Genomic DNA, 24,512 nt, shown 5'->3' with positions numbered 1-24,512 from the left:
CGAGACGCGGGGATCGGCTGGGAATGCCTGAGCGCGCGGAGCTCCGTGGGAAACGCGGGGCGGCCCGCCGGGGTCGCGGGCTGGCTTTCTGGTGGGCGCTGTGAGCTCGAGGGATTCGCGCGGGCTGCTGGAGGGCGGGGGCGGGGAGGGCGGAGAAGGGAGGAAGGGCTGGCGGGCGTGGTGGCGGAGCCCAGGTGCGAGTCTCGGGTGCGGGTCCCAGGTGCGCGCACGCGGTCCCAGGGGGGAAGGGCCGGTAGTGCTCCCCAGAGCCTCAGAAGTTCGGTGGCTGAAGCTGCACTGGGGGCCCCACGCGTGTTGACGGGATGCCCGCGGCTTGGAGGGTTCCTCTGTACGGGCCTGTGAGACCGAAGTGACTCCGGGGATCGTGCAGATAGGCATTTTCTCTCCCGGAAAAGGTTACTGATAAAATGGTTTTGAAAAGGGATCTGTAATAGATTTTCCCCTTTTAAAAAAAATGGGTAATTTTAGAGCGTAAGAAGTCTCAGAAGTTATCCCTGCGGAGCGCAGCGTTGGTCATAAGGGTCATACAGATATTGCATGTAGACCCGGGATTAGAGCCCTGGTCTTCTGTCCCAAGTCCAGGATTTTTCTTATCTCAAGGGATACTGCCATTGCATGTTTTACTTTGCCCACTCTGTTGAATTCATAAGTGTTTTTAATCCACGTGTGTTTTATTTTGTAGGAAGAAGAAATTGACAAAATGAAAAACATGAAGTCAAATAGGATTAGAATCCCACTTGTTATTTTTTCAAGTCAGGGAAGTAAAAGTATACAGGTGCTGGCACTCTGCAGTGAAATCCTGGGTTTTATTACCGGAAACACCCCGTTTTTCTAATACTCATTATGTCAGAAGGGAAATCTCCTGCAAAGAAAAGAGCTCGTAGAAGTTTATCAGTCAGTAAAACTAAAAAAAATGCATGTAACTCTATTATTTCATTTTTTAACAATGTCCCACCTGCTAAACTTGCCTGCCCCATTTGTAGTAAAATGGTGCCGAGATTTGACTTAAACCGGCATCTCGATGAAAATTGTGCTGACAGTGGTGACATCATTCCAGTTGATCTGAGGCAGGTTGGCTTAACAAATTCAAATGCGTCCTCAGTAAATTCGACCCATACTGTCTTAGAAGATGTAACGCTAGAAAAGTTGTCACCATCAAAGACAAGTTTAACCCCTGACCAAAGTGGTTCAGCAAAAACGGGCATGAAACAGAAGACCAGCCCCTACTTTAAAAATAATAATGACTTGGTGTACAAAACTCAAGATCAGCTGAGACATCATAATGTGAAAGTCATTACTCTGGGAAGCCTGTCATCTAAACTGTCCAGAAGATACACAGAAGCTAAAGGATCAATATGTAAGAAGAATGAGGAATTTGCCAGTAAGAGTCCACAGAGTCCCCCATCCACAGTGGTTAGGAGCCCGGTTTATAACTGTTCAGAGACAGAGGACAAGGATGAAATTTTGGAGAACAGTTCTCAAAAGGAAAACGTGTTTACCTGTGACTCTCTTAATGAACAGAGAACTCAGGAACATACTGTAGAAGGCACTAAAACACTGGAAGCTGAAAGCCAAAAGGCTACCCAGGAATGTGGGAGATCACCCCTCACCCCTGCCTTCTCAGATAACGCTTCTGTGTTGTTTTCACCAGATTTAACTCTTGGGAATCCATTGGGGTCTACTTCAGAGGACAGTCTTGAGTGGGAGACTGTCACAGGAATAGACGGAAAAGATGTTGAAAAGTGTGAGGCAGGTAGTTGTGAAGAAGTAAAAATGACTGTTGCTTCAGAACCTAAAACACAGTTGTCAGATTGGGAGGCAGAATCTCACAGTTCTACACAGGATGACTCTAAAGGTTGTAACATCCAGGGTCTTCTGGAAGGTGACCGTGACTTAAAGAATGAAATCACTTGCAGAATTCCTTCGGAGCAGGGGTCAAGATGGGATGTTCCTGATAAAACGATTACAGTACCACCCAGTCATCCTTACTACCTTCGGAGTTTCCTGGTGGTGCTGAAAGCTGTATTTGAGAATGAAGAGGATAGGATGCTCTTCGATGAACATGAGAAGGAAATTGTAACTAAATTTTGTCAGTTATCAGGTATCTTAACCTCGTGTGCTTTTAAGGTTTTGTTTTCCATTTGCTGTTCTGATTTGGGCAGTACTCATGACCACAAGGAGTCAGTGTGGTTCTGTGAGTCCTCTGGGAATACTCATGGGAATCAGCCAGCTACAAGGCTTGAGAAGAATATGCATGAAAAAGGGACAGGATTTTGTGTCTGCTTCTGCAGTAGCCTCTCCTTACCAGCTGTACTTTGGTTATAATGGAAGCAGCTGTTTTTCCTTTATGTGTATATTTGATGGTTATAAAACAGCCTTTTCCACGTTAAGAAAAAAATACAGTGATTTAGAAGAGCGTACTTTGCATTCTGAGCATGTAATCAAGATTAACTGAGTTTGTTCTGCTGTTTTCACTTAACCATTTTCTCAAAAATGAAATAAAATACAGGAAAGAACACACCGAGGCATATTTTTTTTCCTCCGATAATATGCTAGGTTTCTGGATTCTGCCTTTTAAGGTCAGGGTGAGGAGGAATTGGAAACTTTCAGGCTAATTTGGTGCATTTAAAAATACTGGTCTATGCCTCAGTTCCTTGGCAGCCAGTGGTGGCTCCAAGCCGGTAGTGCAGATTTGAAGCAAAAGCCACCCTTGTACTGTTAATCCAAAGGGCCATGATGGCTTTATGGAACTGAGTCCCCTTTGAGGTAGGAAAAGCTTATTTGGGGATACACTGATCTCTCATAATTTGTAGTCAGATCTGACTCCAGTTGAGTTTAAAAAAAAAAAATACCTTAAACATTACCAGTAAGGTTCAAGAGAAGGAATTTTGTTTTAAGTAAACACAATGGAATTACAGACTTTGTATTACTTTTTAATGTGTGAGTGATACTTATCTGGGCAGTGTTGCATAAATTATCTACATAGCCCTCCATCTCTGCTTGTGCGGTCCTCACCAGAACATGGACATAAATGATAACCACATTGACTCTTCTGTCAATGTGGTGGGTGCTGGTGGCATTCATGTGAGCGTTTGAGTGGTCCATGGCTCTGTGCTTCTGTGTGACGGAGAAGTACGAATAGTTTCCCTAGTGCAAGTTCTGTAGATTCTTGTGTATGGCTCCCTACAGATAGCATTTGCAATGTCTCTGTGTGAAAATAAGTACTGGTAATAAGAGTTTGCCTCTTTAAAGAAAAAAGGGGGGAAAAAGTTGAAAATTGAAGAAGTACAGTTATACCATTTTAGAATTGGCAGAAATTTAAAGATAATCCCGGTAACAGGAAAACTGACCAGGATAATTAAATAACTTTACCAAGATCACTGAGTTAGGGATGGCTGCCTTATCAAAGCTATGCATATTTTGAAAATCTTTTCAGATTATTTTCAGCCAACAATAGAATCATGCATAGTAAACTGAAAGCAGAGAACAAAATAACGAGTTTTGGGTAGGGCTTCTCTGAGGGAGGAAAAATGGTGGTGGGAAATAGGGAAACCTGGTTCTTTGAAGTTTTGAAATGGCCAATAATCATTATCAGTATTGGAACTTTTTAGTGGTTGATCCACCAATCATTGAATACCTCATTTTTTTTTTTTTTTTAAGATTTTGTTTGTTTATTTGACAGAGAGAGATCACAAGTAGGCAGAGAGAGTGGAAGAAGCAGGCTCCCTGCTGAGCAGGACACAGGGCTCATTCCCAGGACCCTGAGATCATGACCTGAGCCAAAAACAGAGGCTTAACTTAACCCATTGAGCCACCCAGGCACCCCTACCTCATCTTTTTTTTTTTTTTTTTAATCTTTTCACTAACTTTGAAAGGAAGATGGTGTTACTGCCCCAGTCCCCCGCTTTTTCTAACAGAAGAGAAAATGGAGTCTCAGTGAAGTTCATAGACTCGTATAATTCAGAAGTGGCAGAGCTGGCCCAAGGCTTCCTACCCTGGATGCTCTTCCTGTCCTGTGCTGACAGGTGCACAAGACAGGGAGATGTCTCCATGAGGGCTTCTATTTGAAGTAAATTTTATTTTCCAAATGAAGAGAAATGTTTTCTTGGAAGATCAGTTGAGTAAGCATAAAGTGTATGTATTTTTTTTTTTAAAGATTTCATCTATTTGACAGAGATCACAAGTAGGCAGAGAGGCAGGCAGAGAGAGAGAGAAGAGGAAGCAGACTCCCTGCACAGCAAGACAGCCCAATGTGGGGCTCCATCCCAGGGCCCTGGGATCATGGCTTGAGCCGAAGGCAGAGGTTTTAACCCACTGAACCACCCAGGCGCCCCTGTATTTATTTTTTAAAGATGTGTTTTATTTATTACATATAGAGAGCACGAGCATGCATGTAAGGTGAGGGGAGGCACAAGGGGAGACTCTCAAGCAGACTACCCAGGGAGCCCGATGCAGGGCTTGATCTCATGATCCATGAAATCATGACCTGAGTGGAAACCAAGAGTCAGGTGCTTTAACGGACTGAGCCACCCATGTGCCTCAGCCTAAGTGTATTTTTAATAGAATATGCTTTACTTTTACACTCAATTTTAAAACATGAATAGTGGTTGTTTTGAGAAGAGCACTAATATTTCTCACCATTTTTCTTAACTCTATTGCAGATAGTGCTCAGAAGTTATATGTAAGACTTTTTCAACGTAAATTCAGCTGGATTAAGATGAATAAATTAGAATATGAAGAGATTGCCCCTGACCTAACACCTGTGATTGGAGAATTGCAGCAAGCAGGCTTTCTGCAGACAGGTATGGTTGGTCAAAGAAAATGTAAAATGAAAATAGGACATGAAGAGCTAAGTTCTGCAGAACGATGGTGATACCAGTATGGTGTCCTCTCCTGCTTGGTGCCTGGTAAATAGTAATTGTTTTTGTTTTGTTTTGTTTTTAAGTTTGAGTTTTTAACCTGAGGACAACAAATTATTCATGTTAAAGCCATTCTTAGCCTGGGTGAAGACTCCTATTGTTTTTTTGACTGTCTCATGTTTAGGACGATAAAGTCCCCTCTGGAGAGCCACGTGGCCATGGACCACCAAAGAAACTCATCCCTCCTCAGCTCTCACCTTCCAGCAGGAATCTGATCATTCAGATGGCTCATCTTTGTGAGAGAATAAAGCTGGCTTGCTTGCAGTTAATACTGCTTCTGGAATCTCCATCCACCCACTCCTACACACATACAGCTCTTACAGTTTTGGAGTTGGTTACCTCAGAAGTTCGTTGATTTGAGCCGAGGAGACTGTTAGACTGATAGCCTTGCCCATCTTGTCTGTGGCATTCCTTAAGCACCTACCCGTACTGATTGCAGTGTTGTTTCAGAAACGTGGGCGGAGGGAGAATGGGAGTCTTGGGTAATTGCTGACAGTTTAGACTGAAACAAGCAAATCAGGTGAAAGCCCGGTGGTTTCAGTGTGGAAGTTTGTCTCGGAGAGCAGTTGGTAAGGAGAGGGTAGGTGAGGTGGCGGGGCAGGGGCAAAGGCAGAGAGGTGCGGTGAAGAGGCTTGAATGTGAGGGACTGGGCAGCGGGACACGGGCCCCGCTTGGAGCACTGTTTCCCACACGTCAGTGCCCTAAGGGCCACCTGGGAGCTTCTGTCCTCAGCTGACTGCGAGGATTTGGTGCAGATTCGTAAATTCACAAGTTTGGCAGGCTTGCCAGGTGAGCCTTGACTTACCTTTAAATGACCTTTAAGCAACAAAACCAGAACCCCAGTGGCTTACTGTTGCAAGTCAAGTCCAAGTCCTGCCCTTGATCTGTACGGCCCCTGGGCCCCGGCTCTGCTGTCCTTCCTGCTCACTCTGCCATAGCCACGGAGTCCTCCGTGTTCTTCATTGTGCTCGGTGCGCTCCCCTCACAGAGCCTTGTGCTTGCTGCCACACGCTCCCTCGCTCCCTCTCTCATTTCCTCTAGCTCTGCTCTGTGTCACCTCTTCAGAGATCTGCCTGACTGCCCCGTGTATACAGCCAGCCCTCCCACCATGTTTGCTTTGCCGTGGTCACTTTTGTTTTTCTTTCTAGTTGTTACCGGCACAACATATGTACTTGCTTATATATAATATATGTTTATAAGAATATATATATATTTTATATATATATGCATATGTATATGTATATATACTTGCTTATATATATACAAGGTGAGCTCCTTGTGGACCAGGAGGTTGTGGTTTGTTCATTGTAATGTGCCCAGGGCCATCGAACGTTCCTCAGCATGCATTGTGCACCCCATAAGTAGTTACTAAATGGAGGAAAAAGACACTGCCCTAAGCTGTAAACACCTTGAAGGCAGACCAGCCAGGTATGACTCAGCTGAATCCCAGGCCTAGCATGGTGTCTGGCTCCCATAATAGCAGACATGTCTATGTGTGTTGAGTGAGTGAACCCATGAAGGGGTGTCCTGCCAGAGCCTGTGGGGAGGGGAGGAGAGCTGATGACCTCTTTGGGAGAGGTCTGGTTGGAGGCCTTGTAATCAGAGAGCGAATATACCAGTGAATTTTTTAAGAGGATGTCCAAGCCATAGTAGCTATCCATATGTGTCTTTATTTTATTCAGTTTCCTTTAGTTCTTGGTGAGAAATTCTGTTCTATAAACTTTTATGAGATACCTACCATTTTCCATGTTCTGTAATAATTGGTTTGTCAAACTACAATTTCTATTTAAGAGAGGAAAGGGGGTGGGGCCGAGGGAGAGGGGGAGAAAGAATCTTAAGCAGGCTCATGCCCAGTGCAGAGCCTGATGTGGGGCTCAGTCTCACAAACCTGAGATCGTGACCAGAGGTGAAACCAAGAGTGGGACAGCTTAACCAATGGAGCCAACCGGTGCCCCTGCTAATTACGATTTCTGCAGTAGGATTTCATTATATTTGCATCTGACTAAGCTTCATTCTTCTTAAAGTAAATAGAGCTAGAAAATAGTAAAAATCTTTAAAACTATATTTAACCTTTTTTTTTTTTTTAATCCATTTCAGAGTCTGAGTTGCAAGAACTCTCTGAAGTGCTTGAACTGCTTTCTGCTCCTGAACTAAAAACCCTGGCGAAGGCCTTCCACTTGGTGCATCCCAACGGACAGAAGCAGCAGCTAGTGGACACCTTTCTCAAACTGGCCAAACAGCCTTCAGTCTGCACTTGGGGCAAGAATCAGCCTGGAGTTGGTGCGGTGATTTTAAAAAGGTTCTGTTGGATATTGTTACAGTAAAAAACATTTAAAATGTTGATAGCACAGAGTAACTCATGATAACAAATGGTACTTTTGTGGATGATATTTGCGTTTAGATTGAGAAGGCAGAAGGACCGTATAACAATAGTCTGGATTCTTCCTTGGTTTATTAATAATTCTTGTAATACTATTCTAGGAATAAGAAAAATAAGGAGGCAGTAAGCATTTGGTAAATTCTCATATTTTATTATTCAAGAAAAATGTAGTTACAAGTACTGTTCCTACAGGATTTAAGGGTAATATATTAGGTCAAATACTTCCTTTAGTCAACTTTTTATTCAAGTGTAATCTGTCAGTCTTACTTTTTTTTTTTTTGACAGAGATCACAAGTAGGCAGAGAGGCAGGCGCAGTGGGGAGGCGGGGGGAAGCAGGCTCCCCGCCGAGGAGAGAGCCCAATTCTGGCCTCGATCCTAGGACGCTGAGATCATGACCTAAGCTGAAGACAGAGGCTTTAACTCACTGAGCCACCCAGGCCCCCAAAATGCAACATTTCTTGAGTTTAGGACATAAAATTTACCAGAAACTGTGGTTTGTTTCTTTTGCTTTATTTTTTTTTAAGATTGTATTTATTTATTTGACAGAGAGAGAGATCACAAGTAGGCAGAGAGGCAGGCAGAGAGGAAACAGGCTCCCTGCCGAGCTGAGAGCCCGATGCGGAACTCGATCCCAGGACCCTGAGATCATGACTTGAGCCCAAGGCAGAGGCTTAACCCACTGAGCCACCCAGGCGCCCCTGTTTCTTTTGCCTTTGTGAAGACTTTGAACTGTTTCAGTTGGGGAAAGATGTAAATTCGAGAATTTATTTCTTCTACTCACATTATCTGTAAAAAACAACTATATTAATTTTAGTCTGGGAATCCACTGTTCTGGAGTTGTTAAGGATGAAGTGAGTGATGCTGTTGAAAACACTTTAAAACAATGTCAGTGTTATTTATTTTGTCTAATATATTGTGTGTGTATCTGAATGTACACACCTTCATACATGTGCATGTGCTCAAGTGACTTGAGCTGTTGTGTGCCAGGAGCCCATTTGTTGGGAAGATACTACAAATACTAATACTTTATAAAACATGCGTAAAATGAGGCATGCATTATTAAGAAAATTGTCACTACTAACACTTCAAAAAGTTTATACCATAGATTTTTAAAAATGTTTTAATTATGTATTTATAGCTAGTTGACTTTAGGATTATAAAATCCTTATCTTTCTGGTATGTTAAATGTCTCCTAAGTCTTTTCTTTTTAAATTTTTTTATTTTAAATTTTATTTTAATTCGAGTCAGTTAATGTACAGTATTATATTAGCTTAAGGTATACAATATAGTGATTCAGCACTTGGGTACAACACCCAGTGCTCATGATGACCAGTGTCCTCCTTAATCCCCATCACCTGTTTAACCCATCTCCATGCTCCCCTCCCCTTGCATAACCACCAGTTTGTTCTCTGTAATTAAGTCTGTTTCTTGATTTCTCTGTCTCTCTCTTTTTTCCCTTTACTTGTTTGTTTTGTTTCTTAAATGCCACATATGAGTGAAATCTTATGGAATTTGTCTTTCTCTGACTTATTTCACTTAATATTCTCTGGCTCCACCGATGTCATTGCAAATGGCAAGATTTCATTTTTTTTTTTTTTTTTTGTGGCTGAATAATATTCTATTACACACACACACACACACACACACACACACCACATCTTTATCCATTCATCAGTTAATGGACACTTGGGCTGCTTCCATAAGTTGGCTACTGTGAATAATGCTGCTGTACACATCAGGGTGCATGTATCCCTTTGAATTAGTATTTTTGTATTCTTTGGGTAAATACCCAGTAGTGCAATTGCTGGATTATAAGGTAGTTCTATTTTTAACTTTTTCAGGAACTTCCATACTGTTTTCCAGGTGGCTGCACCACTTTGCATTCCCACTAACACTGCAAGAGGGTGCCTGTTTCTCCGTATCCTCACCAATACCTGTTGTTTCTTGTGTTGTTGAATTTAGCTATTCTGACAGGTATGAGGTACTATCTCACTGTAGTTTTGATTTGCATTTCCCTGATGATGAGTGATGATGAGCATCTTTTTTAATGTTTCTTGGCCATCTGGATGTCTTCCTTGGAAAAATTTCTGTTCATGTCTTCTTGCCCATTTTTAAAAATTGGATTATTTGTTTTTTGGGTGTTGAGCTTTGTAAGTTCTTTATATATTTTGGATACTAATCCTTTATTGGATATGTTATTTGCAAATATCTTCTCCCATCCCATAGGCTGTCTTTTAGTTTTGTTACTTCCTTCTCTATGCAGAAGCTTTTTATCTTGATGAAGTCCCAATAGTTTATTTTTGGTTTTGTTTCCCTGCCTCTGGAGACATATCTAGAAAGAAGTCGCTATAGTTGATGTCAAAGAGGTTACTGCCTATGTTCTCCTCTGGGATTTTTTTGGTTTCCGGACTCATATTTAGGTCTTTAATCCATTTTGAATTTATTTTTGTGTGTGGTATAAGGAAGTGATCCAGTTTTCTTCTTCTGCATGTTCCTGTCCAGTTTTCCCAACATCATTTGTTGAAGATGCTGCTTTTCTCATTCTTTCTCATTGGATATTCTTTCCTGCCTTTTTTTTTTCTTTTTTAAGATTTTATTTATTTATTTGTTAGAGAGAGAGAGCGTGCACAAGCAGGGGGAGTGGAAGGCAGAGGAAGAAGCCAGCTTCCTGCTGAGCAAGGAACCCGATATGGGACTTGATCCCAGGACCCTAGGATCATGACTTGAGCTGAAGGTAGATGCTTAACTGACTGAGCCCCCCAGGTGTCCCATATTCTTTCTTGCTTTATTACTTGGCCATATAATTGTGGATTCATTTCTGGATTTTCTGTTCTGTTTCATGGATCTATGTGTCTGTTTTTGTGCCGGCACCATACAGTTTGATGACTTCTGCTCTGCGTGTGCCTGGCTGGCTCAGTCGGTAGAGCATGGGATTCTTGATCTTGGGATTGTGCGTTTGAGCCTTATGTTGGCTATAGAGATAACTGATTACTACAATCTCGTCATATAACTTCAAGTCTGGAATTGTGATTCCTTCAGCTTTGCTTTTCTTTTTGAAGATTGCTTTGGCTATTTGGGGTCTTCTATGGTTCCATACAAATTTGTTTGTTCTAATTCTATGAAAATGCCATTAGTATTTTGACAGGGGTTGCATTAAATGTGCAGATTGCTTTGGGTAGCATAGACATTTTAACAATATTTTTTCTTCCATTCCATAAGCATGGAATGCCTTTCCATTTCTTCGTGTCATCTTTACTTTCTTTTACCAGTGTTTTATCGTTTTCAGAGGATAGGTCTTTCACCTCTTTGTTTAGGTTTATTCCTAGATACCTTATTATTTCTGGTGCAATTGCAAATGAGATTGTTTTCTTAATTTATCTTTCTGTTGCTTCATTATTGGTGTATAGAAATGCAACAGATTTCTGTACATTGATTTTGTATCCTGCATTCCAAGTCCTTTCTGTAATTGTATTTAAGTATTATATGTTATCCTTATATAACATTTTATAAGTAAATGAACATTAAAATTAGCAGCCCTCTCCCAGCACAAACACTAAGCATATGAACAGAAATAAAAGAAATAAGGTTAACTTTTTTTTTTAATCCCTGACTTTGGACTTGTTAGAAACATAACATTCTCAAGCCTATTTTAGTTGTACTAAAATCTCTGTCCTTCAGGACTGTACTTTATTTCTGCATTTTGTTGTAGAGCCCAGCAGTGGAACCTGAGTCTCTGACAGCCCCCACAGGAGGGCAGTGCCTTGTTATCGTACTCTGTTGTTATCATGAAGAAACAAAAAAAAGGCACATTATTTATACTTTCTTAATCCCAGTAGATAATCATTGTTCATTTTACCATGTTTAATGGTTCCTTCTGAACTCAGAGACCTGGAGGTGGAAGAAGTGGGCACTTTATATCAGTATAGATGAATGGTTCTCAATTCAATAGTGGTGTGATAGGTTCTCACTTCTGTCTACTCATGTACCTGATAGCGGCAGTGATTTCTGCAACACTCCTAGAGATGCAGCACTGCTTTTGGGTTAATAGCTGCTGGGATGGATGGGAAAAGTGAGGTCTTCCACTAGGCCAGTGGTTCTCAACTGGGGGCTACTTTGCCCTCTAGGGAACATCTGGTAATGTCTAGAGGCATCTTTGATTGTCCTGATGAAGAGGGAAGTGGGTACTGCTGGCTTTAGTGAGTAGAGACCAGTGATGCTGCTGAGTGTCCTGTAATGCCCAGGACAGCACCCTCCTCCCCACAAAGAATTATCCTGCCCTGGGGCACCTGGGTGGCTCAGTGGGTTAGGCCTCTGCCTTCGGCTCAGGTCATGATCTCAGAGTCCTGGGATCGAGCCCCGAGTTGGGCTCTCTGCTCGGCAGGGAGCCTGCTTCCCTTCCTCTCTCTGCCTGCCTCTCTGCCTACTTGTGATCTCTGTCTCTCTGTCAAGTAAATAAGTAAAATCTTAAAAAAAAAAAAATTATCCTGCCCAGATGTCAGCGGTGCCAAATTTAAGAAATCCTGTTCTAGATGGTATCCAAGTTGTAAGAGCCAGAGGGCCCAAGTGGCCCTGAATTTATTTCAGACCTCCAGGTCTACCTCGAAGACATCCAGAATCAAACTGAATTTCCTCTCAGGTTACCCTGGAGTGGAGATGTTTCTGGACCACCTTGCAAATCACAGAACAGCACCAAATCTTGGTACTACTTCTTGGTGCACAAAATAATGCTACCTAACCACCAGCTTATGGCATTTTATTTCACTTTTTCAAAAATAATTTTATTCAGTAATCTCTGTTACTGAATAATCTGTGTCCAACATGGGGCTCAAACTCGCAAACCCAAGATCAAGAGTTACATGCTCTTTCAACTGAGCCAGCCAGGCACCCAAATAATGATGTTTTAAATAAGTAACTATTACTTAATCGGAATGTCACTTGTCAAGAGGTGAGAATGGCTAATGTCGAATAGATAATACTTTTATGAATTTTCCTGGTATTTTACACATTCACGACCCATGTAAACCCTATGTTGCTATTTTGTTGCGCCAAACTATGTGTGCAACCATTTGGAGATGGAATTTCACATACTCTTCACCATATTCCTAGGTGGGCTCTGAGCCCCAAAGAGGCTAAGTTAGGCTCCATGGTTGCTGGAAGTGGTAGATTAACTTTAGGCTTAGAATAATGAAGGCCACTTATCTTTATTTTTTCTGAAAGTAATTTGTAAACTCTAACATCCAAATGCTTTTTAAAAAACCAGAAAGTTATTTCTGTATTGTACATGTTTCAGAGCTAAAGGCTTGGCGGGACAGTCACTGCGAGTCCGTAGAGGTCCTCGAGCTGTTTTCTCCCGGGTCTTGCTGCTGTTTTCATTGACGGACTCACTGGAAGATGAGGATGCTGCCTGTGGAGGTCAGGGACAGCTTTCTACTGTGCTCTTGGTCAATCTTGGCCGAATGGAGTTTCCCAGGTATACCATTAATCGGAAAACCCAAATCTTCCTAGACAGAGACGATCTTATCAGGTAAGATCATATTAGCTCAGAGTAATAACTGTGTCACTTTACATGTATGTAAAAGGTTTCATTATTATTGTTTGCCTTTTACAGTAGAAACCTAAGTCCATAGCGAAAGCAATTTTTGAAGTTTTTTGTGTTTTTGTTGTCTTTCTGCCTGACTTGTATACATTTCTGAGACTCTAAGGAGAATGTAGAAATGTGCTTAGATTAAGGTTGCCAAAACCAATGAGTTTTGAGTTAGAACTACAAAAATTTTCCCTGACACATTTTCCCAAGTAGCTTTGGCAGGAAATGTGTTGTAAATACAGACATTTGAACAAAACCTGCCTTGTGAGTATGTTGTTGGCATGAACAAAGCTGAAGGTGAGTGTTTTCCTATCAGTAGTGCTTCAGCTAAAGCTAATCCTAATTTGTGTGCATATCCTCGAATCATGCACATGCTAGGTTAGAGACTGTCACCGATCTGTTTTGGTACGTGCACTCAGTGAATGTTTGATCTGTCAAAAGTAGGTTTAGGTAAAGAATGGTATAGGTCTTAGAGAAAAAAAAATACTTGGATTTCCTTTAAAAACTTGTCATTTATAAGAAAGATAAATTCAGATTCTTAAAATGGCACTTTTGATTCTTGACTTAAAGTTTATTACTCGGAAGCAACTGAAATTGATTCTGATATGTGATTTTAGGAGAATCGTTTATGTTTGTCTAATGTGTACTTTAAAAATAATATTGAAATTATTGAATCAAAGAAGCATTGATATAAACTGACTCTAGCCCAGTTTTCTTAGCTCTCAGGAAGCTCACTGTCTTATTTGTGTCCGATTGGAATAAATTCTTCTAATAAGAATATGTCCTTAATCTATTTTGAGTTATCTCATATCTTTTTACCTTTTCATTTTTAGTGAGTTTATGCTGTTCTCTTTTGAGAGACTGTGTACACTGAAGGCAAATTCCAGTCTCTCTGTACTAATGAACTGTGAAACCACCCTGTGCCTCAGTTTCCTTATCTGTGAATAGGGAGAATAATAGTATATTCCTCCAGATCTCTGTTAATACATGTAAAGTGCTTAGAGCCTGGCCCTTGGGGATGGCTTAGTATGTCTTAGTTAGCATTATAATTGTCCTTATTACTGGCATATCTAAGAGATTACTTTTCAGTTCTGTGATTGAGAAAACTGTGGTTGACAGGTTTAAAAGTGGGAGAGCTAGGAGAAAAAAGAAACCATGTCAGATTCCTTTGAGAAAGTAGGTATCCTATAAATAATAACTGAAACTTCTTTTGTTGTACAAAGGGCCTTAACATATAAATGAAATTGGGTTTAACTGACTTCAGGAATGGTGATTATATAATACCTGGTCACATGACACCTGGTCTGAGAACTCTTATTGGTCACAATGGTACTTGAAATAATTTATCCTGTCTTTCCTTTTTCCTCATTTATCAATATACTTGAGTTGAGTGTTGAGTACCTATTATGGGCCAAATGGTGGGGTTCCAGCAAGAACAGAGAGGGTCTTTGCCACCATGGGGTTCTGTTTTCTTGTGGGAGACCGAAAATAAGAAGAATCGTAGCATGTGAAAAGTGCTGTGATGATTGAGGGGCAGACTGGGCAGGTTCCACATTTTAGAGAGACTGTCCCTGGAGAGGAGACGTTCCGATTGAGCCTCAGGATTGAGGGGAGGGGGTGTGCATTTAGGTCACGCAGGGAGCATGCATGAGGCAGGAGCCTCAGGAGGCTCCTGAGGTAGGAGCGAGCTTGCTGAGGTAGGAGCGAGCTTGCTGAGGTGGAGAAACTCAGGTGGAGAAGACCTCTGTGACCACAGCCCCAGGGCAGTAGTCTGACAGGAAGGCAGGGCCAGGGACGCTCAGCCTCAGAAGCTCCCTGAGCAGACTCAGTGGTGTTCTCTGAGCAGTGGGCAGCCGTGGAAGAGGTTTAGGCAGGCCAGTGATCTGTTTCACATTTTCCAAAAGCATCCTGTGGAATAGGAGGTGAAAGGAAGCAAGGGAAGCCATGAGAGAAGGCCGGCTTAACCTTGCTGGTCTTGACTGGGCCGGTGGCGGTAGCAATGAGGTGAATGGAAGGAGGAGAGACAAGCCTTGATTATGATTTTGATTTTTATGATTATAACTAGATACTGTGGGAGAAAGACAGGCATGAGTCATGGAAGGCTCTGGTGTTCTGACTGGGCTGGGGGTACCATCCATGAGCCTGGGGATCAGGGAGGGATGGAGGGAGGGATGGCAGTGCTGGGTGGGGATCGCTGTTTGGGATGCCCACTAGCCATTCAGGTGAGGCACTGGACGTGCTGGCAAGTGCTCAGGGAGGAGCTCCAGCCTGGAGAGAGCATTTGGAGTCACCAGCACATCACCAGCACATGGATGGTGTTGGAGGCCCTGGAACTGGAGAGACCCCTGAGCGGGGATGCAGGGGACCGAGCTGTGGCAGCCAGCATTCAGAGGTCAGGGAGAGAGCAAGAGCAGCAAGGAAAGTCGGGGTGGGAGGGATCAGGAGCACGTGTGACATGGAAGTCTAGAGAAGAGTGGCTCGGGGCAGGGGAGGTCGCGTGTCTGCAGTAATTCAGAGGCTGAGTAGTTGTGGGCCTGGAAGTAGAGCCGTTGGATTTAGCAAGATGTGCGCAGCTGGTGGCCTGTGTCAAGAGCCGCTTCAGAGAAATTTGCGGAGGATGACGGTGAGGACAGGAGCCATTCTGGGAAGAAGGGGAGTCAGAGGTTGGCTTTGAAGCAGCTGCTGCTGCAGTGGAGTGTGAGGGCAAGCAGTATTGTTCTGCTGTTTTGAGGGCACAGTGGGAGGGTGTTTGTGTACTCGGGCCCTGACCACGGGTGGAAGACAGGCTGACTGGAAGGGAAGAGGGGACAGACAGGAAGGGCAGGCCTTGAGGAGATGGGCGGGCCTGGGGTTCGGAGCAGTGAGGGAGGGTAGAGTGGGGGCAGGGGTGAGGCGACTATGATGGGAAGGTGGGAGGTTCCCCTCCCACAGCCTCTGTCCCTGCGGGAGAGGTCCGATGGGGAAGCTTGCATGGGGAGTGCAGTTAGGAAGGCAAAGGTAAGACACAGCAGTCCTACAGGGTGGGCAGGTGGGCAGGCTCCCCGGGGGAGCAGGGCTGGCCTGAGGCGTGGTCTTCGATTACAGTGAAGCCTACTAGCCTGGCTCAGCACAGTTTAGGGAGCTGGGTCCAGGCTCAGAGGGGGTGGTCACCATGGACACTGTGACGAGGGTGGGCCCGATGCCCAGTGCGGATTCACCAGTGTATAGTGGGCTGGTTGGCTCTGCGGGGAAGAGGTGGAAGCCTGCAGGACAGGAGGCTCTGTAGCTGGAGAAAAGGGTCATGGTGGGTCTCGGTGAAGTTGGAGAACTGTTTCCATCACTAAGTGAGCTGGAAGGATTGGAGGTGGAGGTCAGTGAATGAAATACCCAAAATGAAGGTTTTGAGGGTGATGCAGTGCATCGGAGACGGCGGTTCTGAGCGGCTGTGGGCGTGTGGGTAGCAGAAGGGAGGCGGAGAAAGGGTTATTGGCTGGAGGTCTCGAGACTGGGCGTGCCCTTCAGCGTCACAGACGTTGATGTCTCAGGCCATTGTGGCTGGAGACACGAGGCAGAGCAAGACAAGACCGGAGGCGGGCTGGTGCCCACAAGGAGGGAGCACAGGCTTCCAAGGAATAGGGGGCTTTCAAGGAGGGGACAGTAAGATTTGGAAGCAGCTGGAAAGAAAGGGAGTCTCCTCCATCTGTCTCTGGGTGGGAGGGTTGTGAGAAGAGCTATCCCCCATGTGAGGGGGCTGGGGGTGCAGCATGGAGGGGGAGGCCGTGTTCTTAGCTGGGGTTTAGAGGAGGCAGGAGACACAGTGGGTGGGGGGAAGGGGCTGAGGAAATGGGAGAGGGGCTGATGAAGGGGAAGTTCCCAGCAGTACTGGGAGGTATGGATGAGATGAGAGCCGGTAACCCTTTCCAGTGGCACTGGAGGTGGATCTGGAGATGAGGCACGATGGGGTTGGTCTCAGTGGCCCCTCGAAGGTGGGGCTTGTTCAGGCCATAGGGCTGGGAGTGTGGGGGCTGCTCCTGATGCTCCTGACCATGGAGGAGGTCCTGCGGGGCTGGACCGGCTTCTGGACAATTCTCCCTGTTGCATTCCCTTTTCTTATCAACCTTAGAATTATCCAGTAGCATTTTATGAGAGAATTAGATCTAAGAGTTCGTGAGCAAATTTTTACATCGAGAGGCAATTTCTTTTCTTCTTATTTGAACACAGTTGCCCGTAGTAATATTTTGTGCTTTTCTTTTAGGTGTGAGTCCAAAATACAATGACCTTGCACTCAAAGTATCACTTGGGCAAATGTGTTTGTTTTTGGTACCTAAAGAGGCAAGAAGTTGTCTTTGTTCAGCTAAGTGGTTTTACAACTTTTCAGCATTGCTGTCTCCCAAAGAGTGTCTCGTTGGGCAGCCTTTGCCGGGCTACCTCTGACCAAATGACTGTTACCAGATCTACGCCCTAATGTGATTTCGAAGTCGGTTATGTATTTCTGGGGTTGCTGCCAGATTTTTGAATGAACGAATGAGTACCAAGAATCAGAACTGATGAGCTGATCAATACTACATTTGTATAACGGAACGTGTTATGTAACAATATGTGAATGTTTTTATCTTTCCAGCTGGCTAGCCTGTGTTCATTGTTTCAGGCTACTTCAGGGCAGTCGTACTGTGTTTTTACTAGAATCAGATTTAAATACCCTTCATATTTTCAAAAAACACACTTTTGCCCTTCAGGGTTAGATCTCAGGGATAGGATGTGGTGTGTGTTATGTAAATGTTCATTCACATTTGAACTTGGATGCTGTGGGGTTTTTCCCCAGATATGCGGCCGCTGCGCACATGCTGAATGACATTTCTACCGCGATGGCCAACGGGAACTGGAAGGAAGCTCACGAGCTCTCTCAATGCGCAAAACGTGATTGGAACAAACTGAAAAGCCACCCTTCCTTGAGGTGAGATCTTTTCCAGGTACCTGTCAAAATTTACTTCTCTAACCAAGTTGTTCTGACCACTTGAGATAATTCTCTTCATGAAGCCCTTTGTCCTTTTGTTCTGGGGTCAGATCAGCTGCACAGCTGAATTCCCCACTCGATTTGCATAGTCAGTGTTGTGTGATGAAGGAGGAAATGTCTACAGGTCTGAAGTGAGTTTTCTATAACTCGGATCGCTATACAACAGGCATAGGAGTAAACAAATGGCTTTCCACTTGCCTTCTTTTTTTCTTTTTTTAATTGAGATGTAATTGACATAACATTGTATCAGTTTCAGGTATACAGCACGATGATTTGATATTTCTGTCTTGCAGAATGATCATCACAATCTAGTTAACATCCATCACCATATTTAGAAAATTTTTTTCTACTCAGTAAATTTCAGTTATGCAAGACAGTATTATTAACTGCAGCCCTCATGCTGTACATTACATCCCCATGGCTCACGTATTTTGTAACTGAAAGTCTGTACTTTTTAATTCCTTTCACCCTTTTTATGCATCTCCTATTCCCTTAACTCACCATCTTTTGGTATGTTCGCTTCTCTGAGCATTGGTCAGCTGAATTTAAATGTTCGGGAAACCCAGAAGCAGGACAGAGGTGGTAAGAGCCATGGTAGATGTGTTCTTCCAATGGAAATTCAAGTAGGTGTTAATCTGAAAAAGAAAACTAAATTGACATTTTCTTTAAAAGTTCAAGTGTACAACACATGATATATATATTTTTTAATCAATCTTAAATATACTCTGTATTTGTTAAGAGATTTTGGTCCTTTATTTTTACATAGGGGTGAGAAAAATTTGTGTTATTCAATAGTTCTTTTAAAAAAAACCTTTAGGATATAAAGTTCATACAGAAATGATAATGACTTAAAAATCATAGCCAAGGGGCACCTGGGTGGCTCAGTGGGTTAAAGCCTCTGCCTTTGGCTCAGGTCATGATCCCACGGTCCTGAGATCGAGCCCCACATCTGGCTCTCTGCTCAGCAGGGAGCCTGCTTCCTCCTCTCTCTCTGCCTGCCTCTCTGCCTACTTGTGGTCTCTGTCTGTCAAATAAATAAATAAAATCTTAAAAAAAAAAATTTAAAATTTAAATTTAAAATAAAATCTTAAAAAAAAAATCATCGCCAAGAAAATAGCCTTTAAAGTTAGGAAAAAAAAAAAAACTGCATTTGCCCATATTTCCTTTAGAAGTATTCTATAATTCAGACTGAAAATTAAGCCATTCCCTTAAAGGCCTTTCTAGAAATGGGATAACCAATATAGAGTCGCTACTCCTGTGATACCCATGGATACTTGTCATCTTCTTATGACAAGTTAGGTCAATTTATTAACCTTTCTCACACCAAGCAGCAAGACAAATGGTCAAAACAAGTTAGTAGGTGATTTTCTTCATCAAAAAAAAAAAAAAAAGAAAGAAAATCATAGCCAGGAAGTTAGATGACTGTAGACCAGAGGTTGGTAGACGACTTTCGTAAAAGGCTGGCTGGCTTCTGTGGCAGCTGCTGACCTCTGCTGCCCCCAGCAGAAGCAGCCCCAGGAGGAATGTGACCAAACAGGCGGGGCAAGATGCCAGCACTATTTATGGACTGAAATTTGAGTTGTGCATAATTTTCACATGCCACAGACTATTTGCCTTTTCATTTATTTTAACCATTGCCAAGTGAGAAAACCATGCTTAGTCTGCAGGACATAGAAAATCAGCTGGCAGGCCCAGGATTTGGCCTGGGTTTGCTGACCCCTGGCTTGGAAAATTTCAGTGGTTCTTATTTCATCCCAAGGAGTGTCCTAGGAAATGGTGGCTGGCTAGAAGAATGCAGGTTTGTGGTGTAGGAAATTGTGTACAACTGACAGTATTTGGAATGTATCTTTTTAAAAGCTAAGAATTCGGTCTGCTTTGTCGCTTTTTATAATTGTTTTGCCACAAATAAATCAGATTGCTAAACTGCTGGTGTCTGTCTTCATTTTAGATACCATGAGAACTTACCAGTGTTTCTGCGCTGTTTTACTGTTGGGTGGATTTATACAAGGATTTTGTCTCAGACTGTTGAAATATTGCAGCGACTTCACATGTATGAGGTTAGAGCACAAGCCCCAACCCCTGGCTTGCTGGTAGGTCAGCGGTAAGCTATCCAGGAGAGCCCGCCTGACAGCATTTTCCACTTGCTCAGCATACAGGAATGTCACGAAATGTCACGAAAGCATGCTTGATGTGGGCAGCCTGCTGTCTCCAGGGTTAGTGGGGAGATGGCCAAAGAGAACCAGCCGTCTCTTCTGCGTGTGAGTGGCTGTGCATGCACCAGAAGGGCCTGGCGGTCCTGGGTGGAGCCGTGCGGGGAGCCCCAGCCTGCGTGAGTCTCTGTCAGGACCCCACATGTGACTCGGGAGGGCTCCCAAAGTCTCTGAGGTGGAAACCTCACCTCTGCTCATGTTTCCCTGACAGCTGGCAGGGTCTGCCTGGAAGTAATTTAAAATCACAAATCAGAGATTTGGTCCCATCCCTCCCTATACAAAATGTTGTGAGAGTGGTACAGTTAGCTTTTGTTATGTTAACGTTTCTATGTGGAAAAATGCTATTTTACAAAGAGGATACATGGAACTTGGGCTTCTTGACATGGGTCCACGAAACCCAAGAGGTTCCATGGGATTGGCTTTGGAGAGTCTGTGAACCCCACAGTTGTGAGTATACGGGCGTTTGTGCTGCACATTCTACAAGAAGTCATTAGATGTTGAGAGAGTTTGATGAACCATAAAACCGAACTGTGTGTATAAATCTAGACCCAAAAAACTCCCTGCTGAGAGGGGTGTTTAGATGAAAACACTGGTCACTGCTTTCTGCCCGCCCCATTCCTCACACCATCCGTCGGCCCTGTGACCTGCTGTGTTCCCAGAAGCACATCGGCTCGCAGCCCCAGAGCAGTGCCCAGCTGCCCAGAACTTGATGGTGTGCGGCCCCGCGCCCGTGGACTTGCTGTGCAGAGAATACCAATCCGCAGTGTTGGCAGAGCTCCGTGCACTCACCGGTTGGCGGGCAATCTGAGAGAAAAGTAGGGATGCCTCAGGGGCGCGGGCCTGCTCCAGGGGTAATGTCTCAGTCCTGTTCTCATTCCAGGATCCTTGGTCTCCTTTTAGGACGGAAGATGGGCTTTCTAAGTGTACTTTGCCAACCTTATTGGTTACTAAAGGTAGTTCCTTTTTTTGGAGTGTACGAGTCTAATGGGCTTTCTCTGTTGTTGTTGTTGTTGGAACAGGAAGCAGTCAAGGAGCTTGAAAGCCTCTTGTCCCAGAGAGTGTATTGTCCCGACAGCAGAGGCCGGTGGTGGGACAGACTGGCGCTCAACTTACACCAGCACTTGAAACGCCTTGAACCGGTATTCAGTAACTAGCTTCATCAGAGCCTTCTTTAGCTTCTGCCCAAGTGAAAATGCATAGCCTAATGTTAGTACCTTAGAAACCTAAATGTCATGAGAGTATGTATTTTTTAACCTTCTTTTGTCTATGTTCTTCCAACCCCCCAAAAGCTAACAGAAGCATTACAGTGAGGACAGGACACTTTACACTGATTCGGGAGATGGGTTGGTAGTCGGCTCTGTGTTGAGGTTTAGGCATTAAGGGAGCAGGAGAATTAGAGGTCCCCATCCTCAGCAGGTGCTTTCAAGGAAGTCCTTTTGTTTAGGAAATGGTGATTTTATTCACTTGTTACATGGGGCCTCCAGGTAGAAAGTCTGATGGAAGATGTTTCCTTCCCCTGGGAAGGGTGTGGTCTGATGAGTGCTGAGCAGGCCTCTTGGGAGTCCAGGGTGCAGCCTGAGCTGAGCAGGGCGGGGGGCCCCCAACGGCAGCTTCTGCTAAGCCCAGAGGCAACAGTGGCTCTTTGTGTGGCTGCCTGGGGTTCTTCTCCACCAGCCTTGTGTTTGCATTGAACGGAGGGGACTGTGGCTCTGGAAGCTTTTGTTTTTTAAAGCGGCAACATGAAGTGAATCAGGGTGAGGTGGAGGTGGAAAAGTTGACCATGGGTGTGGAAAGAGGACAGACTATTTTTACTGCCTTAAACTGAGAAAGTGCCTTGTTACCTAAAGCACTTCAAGCTGGTGAAAGCTGTTTTCTTTCTTGAAGGTGGGTGTGGTGCTTCCTTACCCCTCCGTGTTGACTCAGGCTGAAATAGCAAAAAACAGCGTCTGGTGGCCCCACAGCCAAAGGCAGAGAAACCCTGTATTTATGCTGCTTCCTTCTTCTTTCTTTTCTTTTCTTTTTTTTTTAATATTTTATTTATTCATTTGACAGACAGAGATCACAAGTAGGCAGAGAAGCAGGCAGTGAGAAGAGGAAGCAGGCTCCCTGCTGAGCAGAGAGCCTGATGTGAGGCTCAGTCCCAGGACCCTGAGATCATGACCTGAGCCGAAGGCAGAGGCTTTTACCCACTGAGCCACCCAGGCGCCCCTACTTTCTTCTTTCATTGAAATAGAGGTTCCAGAGGGTTTGGATTTACCCCTTGTTCACAGTTCTGCTCACAGGAGCACAGAGGTAGAAGAGCCATGGAGATATTTTTGAGATTGACAGAAAATCCTCGTTGCTCTTGGCCTTTTCTCAGAGATCTTCCTGGCCACACTCATAGTCTTCATCATTTCATCACTGTCGCCTTTCTTTCTTTACATCTGTCTCCGGTGGAGGAATCTGTAGGCAGAGCGCTCAGCGGGTGGCCGGCCCCTCCCCGTGGACGTGGTCACAGAGCGCGGGTCTCCTTTGCCCTTCCCGTTCCCTTGACCTTTCCACTCCTGATGGCCTGATCTTTCGTTGATTTTCAGCATGTTTTTTTATTTGTTTGTTTTCTACTTTTTATTCTCTTATCGGAAGAACTAATACAGAACATTCCGGTGGCATCGGTTACAATCACGGTGTTAGTGCCGGCACCACCGCTGTGCGTTCCTGGGCTTGGTCATCGCTCCACACAGAAGCTCTGCAGCCAGCTGGTCATTGCTGCTTGTTGCCCACCCCTCCCCACCCCGCCAAAAGCCCCTGGTAATGGCTCGTCCGCTGCCTGTTTCTAGGACTTGGCCTGTTCTAGGTATTTCCTGTATTTGGTCTTTCTTGTCTCTGGCTTGTTTCACGTGGCGGTTTGTGCTCCGCGTTTGGCCCTGCTGTAGGCAGTATCAGAATTTCCTTCCCCTTCAAGGCTGAATGATATTCCATTGTACAGATCGACCACGTTCTGTCCGTCCCGTCGTCTCCACATGGACACTTGGCTCGCGTCCACCTTTTGGCTGTTAGGAATAACACCGCTTATGAACATGGGTCTACAGATATCTTTCAAAACGCTGCTCTCAGTGCTTTTGGGGATGTCCCCAGATGTGGCATTGCGGGGTCATGCAGTAATCCTGTGTTTAGCTTTTTGAGGAACCACACATTGACTTCCCCAGGGTTGAGTCGTATTTCATTTCTGCCAGCAGTGCACGTGGGCGCCGGTTTCTCCCACATCCTTGTCAGCACTTACTATTTCTCTTGTTTCTGATTTTAGTCATCCTCTGAGGCCTGAAGTCATATGTTACGGTATTTTCAGTCCTTTTGTTTTTTGGTCCAACTTTGAGTAACCTTAAGAAATGCATTTAACTTCTCCCAACGCAAGATTCTTCTCCCCGTAAATGAGGAGGCTGGGCCAGCTCTGTGGTTCCTGAGTGGACCTGAGCATTAAAAGTGGCAGGATGATGGGGCATCTGGCTGGTTCAGTCGGTAGAGCGGGTGACTCTTGATCTCAGGGTTGGGAATTCAAACCCCACGTTGGGCATGGAGATTACTTAAAAAAAAGAAAGAAATGGAACAGAATGAGATCTAAGGAAATACCCTTTATCTCTGGAAGTATTGCTTTACCCATTTAGTAATTAGCAAAATTGAATAATTAATTAACAGTAGGGTTTCCTGTCACATTAAATTAGCGGATGCTGCCATGAGCTCTTTCAGGATCCTGATGTGGGACCATGTTCTTTGCTAGGCTGTTAAGTGCATCACAGAAGGGCTGGCCGATCCGGAAGTCAGGACGGGACATCGTCTTTCACTGTATCAGCGAGCTTTGCGCCTGAGAGAGTCTCCGAGCTGTCGGAAGTACAGGCACCTCTTCCATCAGCTGCCAGAAATAACTGTGGATGATGTCAAACATGTAAGTAAATATCCTTTGGGCACTTTGGACTTAAGTGGATATGCTGGGTTTTTTCCTGGAAGGAAACAGCCTAAGAACAGTTTTTCGTATGCATTTTCTTTTAGACGTAGAAAACTCCAGTACTCATTTAGGACAGGACTCGGTTTTCACACCAGTGCCTCCTACATCAGAAGCTGAGCTGGCTGGGGTGTGGGTCTGCTTGAGCCCTGGGCTGAGTGACTTTCTGTAAAACTCCTGAGTCAGGAGCTCACAGCCCTTCTGCCAGTGTCTCCTGCTTGGTCACGGCCCCTAGAGAACAGCTTTGGGGTCCATGTCTCCCCTGTTCCGGGGGCCTGTCCACACCCTCACAGTCGCCAGAGCATGGGTCACACGGTCTCGCACTCTGCTAGAATAGGTGGCTTACAGGGAGCAGAGCGAGGTGCGTCCATAGGACATGAAAGGTTTGCAGGGACTACAGCTCAAGGGAGACTGATGGATGTTCTCCT

General features: G+C 44.4%; 1 protein-coding gene across 6 annotated transcripts in view; it reads left to right on the top strand.

Annotated features, from left to right (window-relative positions):
• The window catches only part of FAN1 (FANCD2 and FANCI associated nuclease 1), a 32,290-nt gene continuing 7,778 nt past the window's right edge, over window positions 1–24,512 (top strand). For 2 of the 6 annotated variants that reach the window (XM_032835960.1, XM_032835955.1), the window contains exons 1-9: window positions 2–91; window positions 704–2,122; window positions 4,683–4,823; window positions 7,038–7,239; window positions 12,612–12,845; window positions 17,707–17,838; window positions 19,847–19,955; window positions 21,128–21,247; window positions 23,863–24,027. In XM_032835960.1, coding sequence (XP_032691851.1) covers window positions 865–2,122; window positions 4,683–4,823; window positions 7,038–7,239; window positions 12,612–12,845; window positions 17,707–17,838; window positions 19,847–19,955; window positions 21,128–21,247; window positions 23,863–24,027 — 2,361 coding nt within the window. In that variant the 5' untranslated portion in view covers window positions 2–91; window positions 704–864. Of the gene's footprint in view, window positions 92–174; window positions 208–314; window positions 417–703; window positions 2,123–4,682; window positions 4,824–7,037; window positions 7,265–12,611; window positions 12,846–17,706; window positions 17,839–19,846; window positions 19,956–21,127; window positions 21,248–23,862; window positions 24,028–24,512 lie in introns of those variants that run through there. The other 4 variants (XM_032835959.1, XM_032835957.1, XM_032835956.1 and 1 more) reach the window with 4 other exon arrangements.

This window comes from Lontra canadensis, unplaced genomic scaffold, assembly GCF_010015895.1.
Source record: "Lontra canadensis isolate GAN:19392208 unplaced genomic scaffold, GSC_riverotter_1.0 scaffold89, whole genome shotgun sequence".
Classification (NCBI taxonomy): domain Eukaryota; kingdom Metazoa; phylum Chordata; class Mammalia; order Carnivora; family Mustelidae; genus Lontra; species Lontra canadensis.
This window is presented reverse-complemented; position numbering and strand designations above follow the sequence as displayed.